The following is a 14,073-nucleotide window of genomic DNA, read 5'->3' on the forward strand; positions in this document are numbered from 1 at the left end:
CCAATCTACAGACATAGTTTCAAGTAGTTTACTCTGTAGTATGGCCAGGAACATCTAAATGTTACATTGAGTGTCAAGAGAGAAAAGGGGAATTGGACTAGTGAGAAAGTATCACTCCAACTAAACACACAAACACACACGCACACACACGTACACACACACACACACGTGAAATGAGGCAGCTGGATGAAAAATATCAGCATTTTTCTCATCTTAATATAAGCTACTGAAAAGATTGTATTGATCATAGAAACTTTGCAGTTCTCAGATATTATATTTTTCACATTGTCCTTTTTCATACATTACTTGTATTTCCTCCTCCTATTTCTGTAGCATGCAATTTGCCACATGTTTCTATGTTTTGAGAGAGCAGTGCTCCAGTTGCCCTCTGTACCTGCAGCTCCACATTGCAGATTCAGCTGATTACATGAACTGAAAGTACTCAGGGAACACAATGGCTTCCGTACTGAAAAGGGATAGAAGTTTTCTTATTGTTATTTGCCAAACAACATCTACTTAGAAAGCATTTTTATTTATTAGGGAATCTAGAGCTAATTTAAAGTCTAGAAAAGGATTATGTACACTCTTTACAGATCCACTCTTTCAACAAGAGAGTTCAGCCTTGCAGATTTTTGTGTCTGGGAGAATCCTGAAATCAGTCTCCCACAGATATGTATGGATGACTATGTTTTTATTCAACTCCAAACTAAGGCATCCTTCTGCTTATGCTTAAATATTTTTACTGCCATTATTGTATCCCTAACTGCCGCCAGACTTTGATTAAAGATCTAATTAAGATCCAAAACTCTTAATTCAAGACATTGGCAAAAGCCACAACTTTCTAGATAAGAAATCAAAAGCATAAGTGATGAAAGCATAGACAAGTGGGATGACATCAAACTAAGAAATATGCACAGTAAAGAAAACAACAGAATGAAAGGATAAATGACAAAATGAGGGGAAATGTTTGCAAGCCATTTTTATGATAGATAATTTATATCCAGAATGTATTAAGAGCTCAAAAACCTTTAACAGTACAAATATGAATATGGTTCAGAAATGAGCAAAGGATTTGAATAGGCAGTGCTCCAAAGACTACAAACTGGAGATCTTTCTCCCTGTCTCTCCTCCTCTCTGTATATCTAACTTTCCAATAAAAATAAAAATAAAATAAATCTTTTTTAAAAAGACTACAAATTGGTTGAAAATACATGAAAAAATGTTCAGTATCACGAACCATCATAGAAATATAAATTAACATCATGAGATATCATTATCAGCCCTGTGGGAAATCGCCCCTGGATCTCTGCTTGCTACTTGGTAGGCATGACCCACAGTCTACATGCCCATGACCTGAGGCACGGCTTCTAGCCATGTATGTAGATGTGACTTGTGACATGACTGGAGGTTCTAAAGGTATGCATGTGCCTTTTAGCCAATTACAATGTCATTGAGGGTGGGAGCACTGTGGGGGAACACCCTGCTGTCTTCCTCTTTCCTAGTCTATTAAAGTTGTACTTGCTCTACAACGAATGGACATGCCCACCAGTCTGTCCCCTGGTGGTTCTTGTGGCAAAAGAGCAGCATCTCCCCTCGGTGGTCTTGGAGCCAGCTGGCAGGATATCCTCCAGAGACAGTCCAATCAGAATGCCCATTATATTTAAAACAATTACAACAAAAACAGCTGTTATAAAGAAAGACTAAAAAATGTCAGCAAGGACATGAAGAAAAGAGAGCCCTTTACACTGATGGAAATGCAAATTAATAGTTATCATAGAGGACAGGTTGGAATTTCTTTTAAAAAGTAACAAATAGAGGCTGATAATGTTGCATGGCAGGTTCAGTCTCAACTTAGGGGCATCTCTCAATTTAGGAGCATCGTTCTTTGCACCTCTTCTACCTCCTATCCACTCTGGAAGAGCAGCTGAACATGGCCCATGTCATCCTCGCAGGAGACCCAGATGGAATTCCAGACTCCTGGGTTTGTTCTGGCTTAGCCTTGGCTATTGCACTCATTTAGGGAAGGAACCAGAAGATTGAAAAACATTCTCTTGGGCCCGGTGGCATGGCCTAGTGGCTAAAGTCCTTGCCTTGAACACGCCAGGATCCCATATGGGCGCTGGTTCTAATCCCGGCAGCTCCACTTCCCATCCAGCTCCCTGCTTGTGGCCTGGGAAAGCAGTCGAGGATGGCCCAAAGCCTTGGGACCCTGCACCTGCGTGGGAGTCCCAGAAGAAGTTCCTGGATCCTGGCTTTGGATCGGCATAGCATCTGACATTGCGCTCACTTAGGGAGTGAATCATTGGATGTAAGATCTTCCTCTTTGTCTCTCCTCGTCTCTGTATATCTGACTTTCCAATAAATAAATAAATCTTTAAAAAGAAAAACACTCTCTCTCCCGCTCTCTGTCTCTCCTTTTCTACTTGTAATGTTGATTTTCAAATAAATAAGTATATTTTTAAAAATTACAACTGTCTCAAATAAATATCTTTTTTTTAAAAAAAGTAGAAAATAGATCAACATATGAGCTATGTCAGTGCTAAACAGAAATACGAGGAAACTTCTTTACAGTGCTACTCACAACAGTCAAGATACAGAATCAATATTTCCATTGACTAATGATTAGAATAATATTCAACCACAATAAGGAATAAAATCCTGAAATTTGCAGTGAAATGGTTGGAACTGGAGAACCTTACATAAAGTGAAAGAAGCCAAAGGGGAAAAAAACCACACTTATATGAACAGTCAATTGGAACACAAAATAATGATTACTAGAGACCAGGGGAGCTGGAGGGAACAAATTTGGAGATCTGATAATGAGCACTAAAATGCACTTGAGTGACAGGTAGCAGGCTTGAGTTCAGCAACACAGTGAAATGACTATGCAGCATACAGTTCACAACAATATATTATACCTTATATACAGAACTGCACAAGAGGCACTGGTAGACTCAAAATACAAAAAAAAGTAAAGAAATGGAAAGTCAAATAGCCTGGTATGATCAATTTATACTGTGTATACATGTGAAGATATTACACTGTACCCTATAATAACAAAAATATCACAAAACTGAAGGCCTTTTTTTTTCAAAGTTTTTTTTTAAAAGACCTTGGTTTTCATTTGCCAGGACTGTTGAAGAAATTAACAACTTTCAAATTATATCTGGTTCTGTAGTTATAATAAAAAGCTAACAGCTTTTGGAGGTACCCGAAAATAAGAATAGGTAGGAAAAACTAGAACTAAAAATGAAGGTGAATGGATAGTTTTTGTCAAATGTCTACTCTAGCTTACTGCCCTGTTATACTACTCTGTTACAAAAGAAAATGCTATTCCATTCACACCCCATAAATAGTTGATATTATGCTTTGCGACAACCCAAAGAGTTGCTCTGTCCCAAAATTCCTATTTCAAAACACGCACTGAAAAATTATGGCATTAGAAGGAGAGGCCTTAGAGAGGAAATTAAATCATGAAGGCGGAACCCTCATGAATGGGGTTAGTGCCTTTACAAATGAGGTCTAAAGAGTTTACTTGTCTCTTCTACTTGTGAAGATACAAACAACACCTACAAACGAGAAAGCAGGTCCCATCTGGACACCAAGCCTGCTGGCACCTTCACACGGAACGTCTCAGCCTCCTGAACTGTGAGAATAAATTCTGTTTCCTATAAGCTTCTAAGTTGATGACATTTTGTTATACCAAGAACTTATATTTTATGTAATTATTGAAATATGTGTTTAATATTTAGTAATTTAACAAGTACTAAATAAAATTACAACCATCTTCACAATTTTGCATATCCAAATCCTTCATAATAGATTATTTTAAGCATTTTCCAGGAACTAAAGTAGCAATGTAATTCTTATGGCATAAATTTTAGAGGACAATAAATTATTTTCTGCAAATAAGTACTAAAAGTGGCACTTTAACTTTCATATTGCTCTTAAATGGCAGCACAACTTTTAAAAATAGCATTGGCTTTGCAATCACCCAATTTAGGTTCACAGCATGCCTCTAGCATTTACTAGCCAAATGACCATGAACAAGCAAGTCAAGCTTTAAAAATTGTTGTTGCTTATATTTGTTAATGCCTATGCAGTGAGATAAGCAACCACCTGTGAAGCCAGAAATCCATACTGGAGTACCAGATCACATTCCAGGATGCTCTGGCTTAAGACTAGTCCAGCCTCAGCTGCTGAGGATATTTGGAGAGGGAACCAGCAGATGGAAGAGCTTTTCCTGTCTCTGTCTTTTGCCTGTCTCTCTTCCTCTGTCTCTAGTCTCTCTGTGCCAGTCTGTCTCTCTCTGCCTTTAAATAAATAAAAATAAACCTTTAAACAAATTAAAATATCAATTTCAAAATTCTTCCTTTTAAGTTTATTAATGGCATTAAAGCATATATATGTAAAATGTCCATAGTATATACACAGCAAGCACTCAATAAATACTTCTTTTGTATTTTAATTACTGTATATTGCTAGAGTCATACACATGCACACAAAGGAAGATGTAAAAAGACAGTAACCTTGGGTCAGTTAATCTTGGAAGTTCTTCTTTTTAGATTCATTCACTCTTACATACATTCTGTTAATAAGCATTATAAAGCACCAAGCACTGTTGAATTTTATAGTCTAGATAGAGATACATACATGAACAGAAAAACAAGTTATTAAAATTTCATTCAAAAAATAGACAAACAGAAAGGAGGGATGTAGTAGACCTAATTTATACTGTGATATTCAAAAGCAATTCTCTGAACATGTTATTTAGATATAAAAGATTAGTTAGAGTTAAAAAGTGAATTCCAGAAATTGAAATAAATCAATAAGAGCATGAGTAAAATGGTAAAGCCTTGTTGTCAGAACAGGAAATTAACAGAAAAAGAGAAGATGTGACAGCACAAGGTTGCAGAGGGGTTATATAATGTATGCCTACATGGAGAATGAGTCAGAGTTTTTAATTTAGTCTAAATGTTTTGGCACATAATAAAGACTGAGTACATATCTGTGGATTGCTATTGCCTCACTCACTAATATTGAGAGACTACTTTTAGATTTACAGAACAAACCAATATTTATTTTTGAAAGAATAGTTTCCATAACTATTTAATATGTTCTCTCAATGATTCAATTTTATCATCAGTGTTTATAATTAATTTTGATAGTTAAGAGTTTGTTTTTCCCACAATAGTGCAGTCTTCAGATTTTATACCAAACCTCTAATTATTCTAATAAAACTAACTTAATACCTATGAAGTCACTTCAAATAGTAGCCACAAACACAGCTAAGAAAGTGGCATCATTGAGGGGGTCAGAATTGTGGTACAGCTGGCAAATCTAACACCTATGATGCTGAAATTCAATAATGGGTGGCCGGTTTGAGTCCTGGCTGCTCTACGACTGATTCAGCTCCCTGCTAATGTGTCTGGGAAAGCAGCATAAGATGGCCCAAGAGATCGGGACCTTGCACCCATGTGGAAGACCTGAAAGAATCGCCTGGTTCCTGGCCTTGGACCAGCCCAACTCTGACCCTTGCCATAATTTGAGGACTAAATCAGTGAATGACAGACATCATTTTTTTTCTTTCTCCCTCTCTCTCTCTCTCCCTCTCTCTCACTGTCTCTTGCTCTATCTCTCTCTCTGTCACCTGTTATTCCACTGTATGGACCGACAAGTTATTTTCACATAAAGCAAGTAAAACTTTTCTTAACCCATAAATACAAATAGCCATATTTGTAGATAATGAAATATATTACGCTTCACGTAAATGAAAGTCATTTTAGAACGATAATGTCAAGGTTTTGATTTTTCTAAGTCAATGATTCACTATAGCAGAATCTCTACATAAAATTAAGTTTATACTCTACCCTATCGTAATCCATTTGATATAATTTCTTTTTTTTAAAGATTTATTTTATTTTTATTGGAAAGGCTGATATACAGAGAGGAGAGACAGAGAGGAAGATTTTCCGTCCCATGATTCACTCCCCAAGTGACCGCAACGGCCGATGCTATACCACTGATCCAAAGCCAGGAGCCTCTTCCAGGTCTCCCACACGGGTGCAGGGTCCCAAAGCTGTGGGCTGTCCTCCACCGCCCTCACGGGCCACAAGCAGGGAGCTGGAAGGGAAGCAGGGCTGCTGGGATTAGAACCGGCGCCCATATGGGATCCTGGGCGTGCAAGGCGAGGACCCTAACCACTGCACCATCACGCCGGGTCCCATTTGATATAATTTCATTGGAATTATATTTAATTGGTAGATTTAACATGTTTTTAGATTTTATTTTTCTTTTTAAGAGAGAGCTCTTATGCACTGATTCACTTCTCACATGCACACTACAGCCTAAGGATAGGCCATGGAGCAAGCCAGGAACCAAGAACTCAATTCAAGTCTCACATATAGATAGCTGGAACCCAACTACATGAGCTATTACTGTTGCCTCACAGTTGGAAGATAGAATCAACAAACTGTCAGATACCAAATCCAGGTACTCCAGTATGGGGTGTAAGCATCGTAACCGATGTCTTAGCTTCTGGCCAAAAACTCACCTTACATTTTCCTTTAGTCTACCATGATTTGTATATCCCTCTCTCACCATGACTGTAGTCAAACTAAAACTATCAATTTTTTTAAAAAGAGTGATGATCTATATTTAGCAGTTGAATTCCTGGTTATATCTCAGTTGAAAAGGTAAATCATTTGGTTTTTCTATAACTTTACCATGACTAAGTTGCCTTTGCAACCTGACAATTAGGAAAAAAAAATGTGACATTTTGGTAGATGGATTATAGAAACCACAAATTCACTCACTGTGCCAGGATACATCGTTTGTAAGAACTCTGATCTGCTGTGCACAAATGTTTTATAAATTAATATATTAAGACATGTACAAAGACAGAAATGAAAAGCAACTTACGGGAGGTCCAGTGTCCCCTTTTGGCCCTCTCAGATACTCCACGTCAAACATTGTATTAAGATCCTCATAATAATAATAATAATCATAAAGCTTAGCTTCATAACTATTTTCGATGGGATAAGTAGCATCAGGATAAAATTCACCTTCCTTCCTTAAGTCAAGGTGATTATTGACAGCTGGCTCATCTGTCACTTTATAGAAAGTTGTATTTAAAATACGCTGCATTTCCATTAGTTCATTAGTATGTAGATTGGCAGTGACAGCATTCTTGTGATCAGTAATTTCATCTTGCTTTATATGTGGAAGAATAGATGACATTTTCTTAAGCAGTGACAAACCAATTCCTTTATCATTCTGTGCTGTGCTATTGTCAAACACATTTGTAAGAGAAGTCAATTTGTTGTTGGTGTTTGTTGTGTCAGTGAGGTGAGGATGAGTCACTGTCAGGCTTAAATTTGTTTGAATGTGTTTCTCAGGAATCACTGCTTTGGCCTGAATCCCATGGCTGGTGAAATCCACAGCAGAGACGTCTCTTGAATGAAGAGCAGTTAACTGAGATCTTGGTGTCTGTCGTTCTTGTATTTTATGCACGTTCGTAGAGTCATTTATGATACTTAGAATGCTTTTGCCTTCAGTAAGCACATCCTCCGAGAGTCCTTTTGCACCACATCGTTTGTGCATGGGAGAGCATTCCGTGATCTTAGTTGGAATGGTAGTTGTGTGAAGGCTTGACTCAGGTTGCAATCTTTCTTCTGGGTGACACCGCTGTTTCACATACCTGCAGTAGTCTGGGGCTGCCTCAGTAGAAGGAATAACATCCAACTGACACACTATTCCTTCAAAACGGATTGAATGATTGTTCAAACTTCCCAAGGTAAACACACTGTTAGGATCAAAAGTCTGGACTTCAGAAACAATCTCACCGCTAAAATATTTCTTTCCACACTCAACAAACATGGAAACAAGTTGGTCTGTAACAGCAATGGCAAATGAATGCCATCGCCCATCATGAATACTGGAGTTGAACACAACGGACTGCTTTCCTCCAATGTAAACTGCTAACTTTTTAGGTAGTAATTGGACTCCTAAGTGCAGTTTGTTTTTAGTTCTGATGCTGAAGAGAAATGCATTGTTCACTCTATATGACTGTAACCCAACTAATATTGTAAATGACTGTCCTAAGTTGACTGGTAAAATGTTCATGAGAGGTAACTCAATATAAGTGTCATTTTTTAGAATGACAACTGGTTCTGTGAAATGAAACCCCTGAGGTAATGGTGTAGATGATGATGACAGAGCAGTCACTGGCGATGAGTGTGTTACATCTTGGCCTCCAAGGCCTAGTTGATGAAGAATATCTATGCCTGGAAATTAAAAGAGAGAAAGAGAGAGAGAAAGACAAAAAATCTTACTCTTGTGCATTCATGTTTTCATACAAATGTTTGGGTATGAGAAAACCATCCTTCTAGTAACAGTAATTGCTACGTAAACATGCTCCATAAATAGTTTGTTTACAGGTAACGGGGGATAAGGATGGGGACAATAAGATGCTACTCACAAGAGTTTGAATAAAATGTGTGCCAAGTGCAACCACATATACACCTACGTATCAATAGCTCTACACCCAAGATTTAATTAGAGAATTAATTTAGCTCCATAACATTCACATTTGGTTAGGTTTCTTATTTGTTATTCTAATTAATTCACATTTTCTGGGATTATCAGATGTCACTTACTTCTATAATCTAGAACTCAGAAGTTAATTATACCTGCATTAAGGAAAAGGTGGAGTTCAACTTACAAAAACAAATTTGTTATTTGGAAGCTATTTCATTAAGTTCTCATAATCCCTTAAACTATTTTTCTTCAGGCTCTTTTCTACACTTCACACAGAAACTAACCCTGTGCTTGCCAGTGTATCATAAGTGTATGCCACAAGAAAAGTATGCAGGTCACTAAAATCCCTTGTTAATCCCTGGACAAGAGAATTTATATCTGCTTAGTTGGTGATCATTATACTTTCTCTGTATTTTCCAAGTTAATCTTTCTGCTGTTTCCTCACAGTCATCCATAACAATGTTTTATCTGATTCACAAACTCCTTTTCTGTGTTTATCATATCACAGGCATTTTACAAAATACAGATGTCATTAGTTATAATTTTAATTTTTTGCTCACTTTAATATTATGAACGGTATACTACTTACCTCTCTAACCCAAATACAACTTTTTTGCAAGATACATTCTGTGTTATTCACTATTGAATCTCTAAAATATCTGCCATGCAAATGGTTCTGAATTTTCTGTATGGATTTACCTCACCAGAATCTGATGAAACCTCAAGTTATGTTCAATTCAATACCACTGTTACAATACGGTGACTCCTTTCTTTAAGATAAACCATCGCTCACTCTGCTGGATAAGCTTTATCATTCTTTCACTTATAAAGTTCCATCTGCATCTTTCTTTACAAAAAGACATTATACATAAAATATATAATCATCCTTAATTTAAAATATCAAAGTATCTCAGTAAGTGAAGAAAAATTAAGTCTTCAACATTAATCAGAAATGTTTTAAATTGTCTTAATTATTTTTTGCAGAAAATTAGTAGATATTTGATAATTTGGGTTCATTAAAAGTAACAAAATATAAGGAAACACTCTGTCCCACATTTGACAGCTCTGCTCAAAGATAAAGTGATTACTCATTTCATTTCAAAAATGAAATATTTATTTAGTGCTTCAATCTAAAGAGTGTGCCATCAGAAAGCTATACAAAGCTGTAACTGCGATGCTAAATAAGCTACTCAAACAAAAACTCACACTTAGGTGATGCCGCAAGGACTGTTCCTTGTCTTTAAAAAAAAAATGTTGTCTTTAGCAGGACTCTTTGTCATTTATTGCCTCAAATTTCTGACCTTGCTAAAAAGGAAATATTATTAAGAAGTGAATATTATCAAGAAGTGTTTTTGAATGCCCTTTTTTTTCTGCCCTTTGAGTGACCACTAGGACAGGAGACCTCTCTTTCATTCTCTTAAATAAATCTTGTTTTGCACACTGAAAGAAAAAAAAAAAAAAACAGAAATGTCATTTGAAAACTTCTCTGGCAGGACACAGTCCCTGCAGGTAAGCACAAGAAGCACAATAGGAAACAACCCAGAACAGGCAATGGAAATTATCCCACTGGCATACACATGGCATGGGTTGGGGGCAGACCAGGCTAAACCTGTTCACATCACCCACTGGCGAATCCAAGCACCAGAACAGAGTGTGGGTCGAGCCAGGTTCAGTTGCAACACATTAAACAATAAGGAATGCCAAGGTGAGACGAGCTGTGCCAGATGTGGTTGCAGCACCCAAGCAGCACATGTGAAAATCAGGGGGAGAAGGCAAAGCTGGCAGGGGAATGTGGACTCCCTTGCTGGACAACTACTTCCATTGGAAAGCATGAGTTGGGATGGGGGCAGTTCAGACTAGGCAGGGCTATGATACCTGTGGGCCTCATGTGAGCTAGATAGGGGAAGGGCCACAGTGAGCTGACTGTTCCGACTGGTGCAAGCAAAAATTAGAGTGGGTGAGGGTTGGTTGGGCTTAGCCGCAGCATTAGCTGGCAGAGGCTGGCACTGGGAGCTAATTCTGTCAAGTCAAATGCCAGAACCACCTGGAGAGTGCATAATCTGGGAGTGGGTGTGGCCTAGAAGGGATATAGTGGGCACCTCCCTCAGGGTTATCACTCTCACTGGAGAGCAGGAAACCAGGACAGGGGCAGGGGTGGCTAGACAGAAAGGCACCTGCCAGTAGGTGTATGGGCTGGATAATAGGTTGGTTGGGTTGACAAGGACCAGAGCTAAATGGGATGTGGGACAGACTGGACAAGCCTGCAGTACATATTGGCAAGCATGGGAACCAGGGTAGGAGGCAGAACTGGTGGTGGTTATGGGGAGTCGCCCCAACTAGGCTGCAGCTCCAACTGGTTTGTTTGAGGACTAAGTATGAAGTGGGTAGGATCGAGCTGGACTACAACACCCGTTGGTTCATGAGGAAGTCAGGGCTGGAAACAGAACTGACCCACCAATCGCAACGACCAGCATGTGCACAAGCTGATTGGTGAGACGGACGGTGTTGGAGTCTGTACTAGCAAACTCACTCAAGAATCAGGTCTGGGATCATCTCAGATGAAGTTTCTTTGGAGATCCCTCCAAGTGAACTGCTGATCTTACAACCCCAACCATGAAGGGACTATGTCAGCCAGGGGATTCTGAATAGGTTTCGTCGCAATTGGAACTGCGAGATTGGCAGCAATCCACAACTGATGAACTACCAAAACTGTTTGAGCAGGACCCTCAGAGAGCGCCTCCTGTTGTGGATCGGGGATGGGTGGGAGGTTGGGTGGGGCTTTTCCCTTTGTTACTCCCCTAAACCCAGATAGAGGGAAAAATGATAATATTAGCGTGGAAACAATGGTATTACCCACTTTCACCCTGTAGCCCTTAACCCCTTGTACCCTAATCAACTAAGATTATTAAAATAAATTTTTTAAAAAAAGAGAAAAAGAAAACTTTGGAGTCCAAAAAAAAGGAAAAAACTTTGCTATATCCTTTCAATACTTCTTTATATGCAATTAGTATGTTCCCTTGTTATCTTTTTATTGTTTTTATGACATAACTTTTTAAAAATGAATTTTGATCATTTAATATTCAATAAATTTGGCATTAGTGAAATAATTTTGTATTCCTATGATTTACCAGTCATACGGTGTTCTTTTGAATAACTAGCTGGATTCTTGACTGATAAGGTACATAGAATCACTGCATTAATATTTATGAATTAGATCTTCCATCCTCTGATTAATTCCTAGTATCAAAACTGAAGACTGGAGCCTGGAATTCAATTCATAACTCCCACGTGGATGGCAAGAATTGCGCCACTACCAGGTGTGCATTTGCAAGAAGCTGAAATCAGTTTCTGCAAGTGCTGGAACTCAAAGCCAGGCACCCTGATATAGAGTGTTGGCGTATCAAACGCCATCTTAATGGCTGCGTTAAACACCCACCTCTGAGCTTTGCTTATTCTGTACCAAAGTAATCTTACCTTTAAATTCCATTTTCCATAAAATTTTGTAAGAACACTGATATAATGCCCCCAGTCCTTTCTTGACACTTTTATTCTTTCTTCCTTTGAGTAATCCTTTCTTGTTTTCCACATTCATTCTTCCCAAATCATCTAATATTAGTGTATAGGAGTTTTCTTTTAATGCTATAATTTTATTATTAAATATCTTGATGCTATTTTTTCAATTTTTGATTATGCAAATCCAATTTCTACAGACAAAACAATCAACAACATCAAATAAATCCCCATCTTTTTTTTCTCCTTTTTTTTTGGCGGTTACTTTATTCCCACATGTTCAATATGATATTTTTTATACTTCTCTATTCCTGTATTGGCTTCTGATAAATAGAGCCAGCGTTTTGCAGTTCTTTAAGTCCTTTTCCCTTTGTGTATCACCTGTTAGTTCTCTCAATAAGCATTCAGGGAAACAAGGTTTACAGTGTCAATCCTCACAGAATTGTTATATATAAACCATGCCTGCAGTTTCACTGTATATAATATGCTGGTTTGCCATTTTCTTGAATATCTTTATAAATACTGTTACACTATCCTCAACACTTCAGTGTCACAGAAAAGAAATCTGAAGTCCACTAATTTTTTTTCTCAATTGACTCATTTGTACCATTATTTCCAGGAGTTGCTCTGTTTTTGAAATGCAGTGATTCTATCTTATTGATTTCTTATTGATCATTCTGGATACATGTTTCCAGTGCATAGTATACCCATTCATTGGAAAGACTCAAGATTCAAGTCTTTTTTTTTAGCTTCAGCAAAGTTTTCATGATTTATACCTGAACATTTTTTCTAGTTGACAGTTTTGCTGTTCTTCAAGAGCCTATCATTAGTACCTTGAACCATGATCTTCTGTATGTGCCATTTCTCTGTATTTCTTTTAAAGCTATTATTGATTTTCACTACTGTTAGATTATCTTAAATATCTTCACTGTGTCACCTACAATGTCTTATTTCCTTCTGTGCTTCTTCCAATTTCACTCCATTTATGAAGTATTTTTTTTATAACTTCAAAGGACCCTGAGCTCATACATCCTTTTAAAGTCTTGCCTTCTCCTCTTTTTCCCTGAATCCATGTATTCTTCCTTTATCATCTTCTTTCACACATGTGATTGTTTTCCTTGGAAAAATATTTGTCCAAAATATGCATTTGTTTAGTGGCAATTTTTGTTATTGTACATTCTCGTTCTTGCTGTTTTTCCCTACCTTTCCTTTATGTTTTCCTAGTTATGCCACATCAGTACCTTTCAGCTAACCATGGCTTCCTACTCCTTCAATTCACCGTTGAGGAAGACAAATACTCTTGCCTCCCAAATTTCAAGACCCAAAGGCGTGGCTTCAGTACTAGCACACTGTCCTTCTCAAATGCCTCTTTTTCACAGCCCCACCTTCCCCTGAGCCCAACCCAGTTCAGTAGAACATGTGCATTTAGCACTGTGCCCAACTTAGTCATTCTCCTTTCCCTGTAATCCACTTGGCCCCAGTCCACGCTTCAAAATGAATCCTTTACCTCACAAGGTGTTTGTTTTTTGTTTGTTTGCATTTTTGAGAGCTGTTCTCTGTTAGTCACTTAGTTATGATTATTTCTTTCTTGGACTTTCTTGAACAGCTTCCATCCTCCTGAGCCTCTCTAGTACTTCTGGACAAGGCTAAAGGTTAAATAATTCAGAGTGTGCTAACCACCTTTAAACTTCACCTTCAGAAAGTCTGTTTACATTGGTGCTATAAAAAATCTTACACTGGGCCTGGCGCGGTGGCGCAAGTGGTTAAGGTCCTCGCCTTGCATGCCCAGGATCCCATATGGGCGCCGGTTCTAATCCCGGCAGCCCTGCTTCCCATCCAGCTCCCTGCCTGTGGCCTGGGAAAGCAGTCAAGGACGGCCCAAAGCTTTGGGACCCTGCACCCATGTGGGAGACCCGGAAGAGGCTCCTGGCTTTGGATCAGCGGTGCAGTACCGGCTGTTGTGCTCACTTGGGGAGTGAATCATCGGATGGAAGATCTTCCTCTCTGTCTCTCCTCTCTGTATAT

At 38.3% G+C, this 14,073-nt stretch overlaps 1 protein-coding gene across 1 annotated transcript in view; it reads right to left on the reverse strand.

Moving 5' to 3' along the window:
• Positions 1–8,993, reverse strand: part of COL24A1 (collagen type XXIV alpha 1 chain) — a 298,672-nt gene extending 289,679 nt beyond the window's left edge. Inside the window, exons 1-2 of the mRNA XM_040987252.1 lie at positions 8,984–8,993; positions 6,922–8,285 (exon numbers count right to left, since the gene is read on the reverse strand). Of these exons, the coding sequence (XP_040843186.1) occupies positions 6,922–8,285; positions 8,984–8,993 (1,374 nt within the window). The remainder of the gene's footprint in view (positions 1–6,921; positions 8,286–8,983) is intronic.
• Between the last annotated feature and the right edge of the window lie 5,080 nt (positions 8,994–14,073).

The sequence above is a fragment of the Ochotona curzoniae genome, unplaced genomic scaffold (genome assembly GCF_017591425.1).
Source record: "Ochotona curzoniae isolate NIBS_2020 unplaced genomic scaffold, NIBS_Ocur_1.0 contig_4612, whole genome shotgun sequence".
NCBI classification, from domain to species: Eukaryota; Metazoa; Chordata; class Mammalia; order Lagomorpha; family Ochotonidae; genus Ochotona; species Ochotona curzoniae.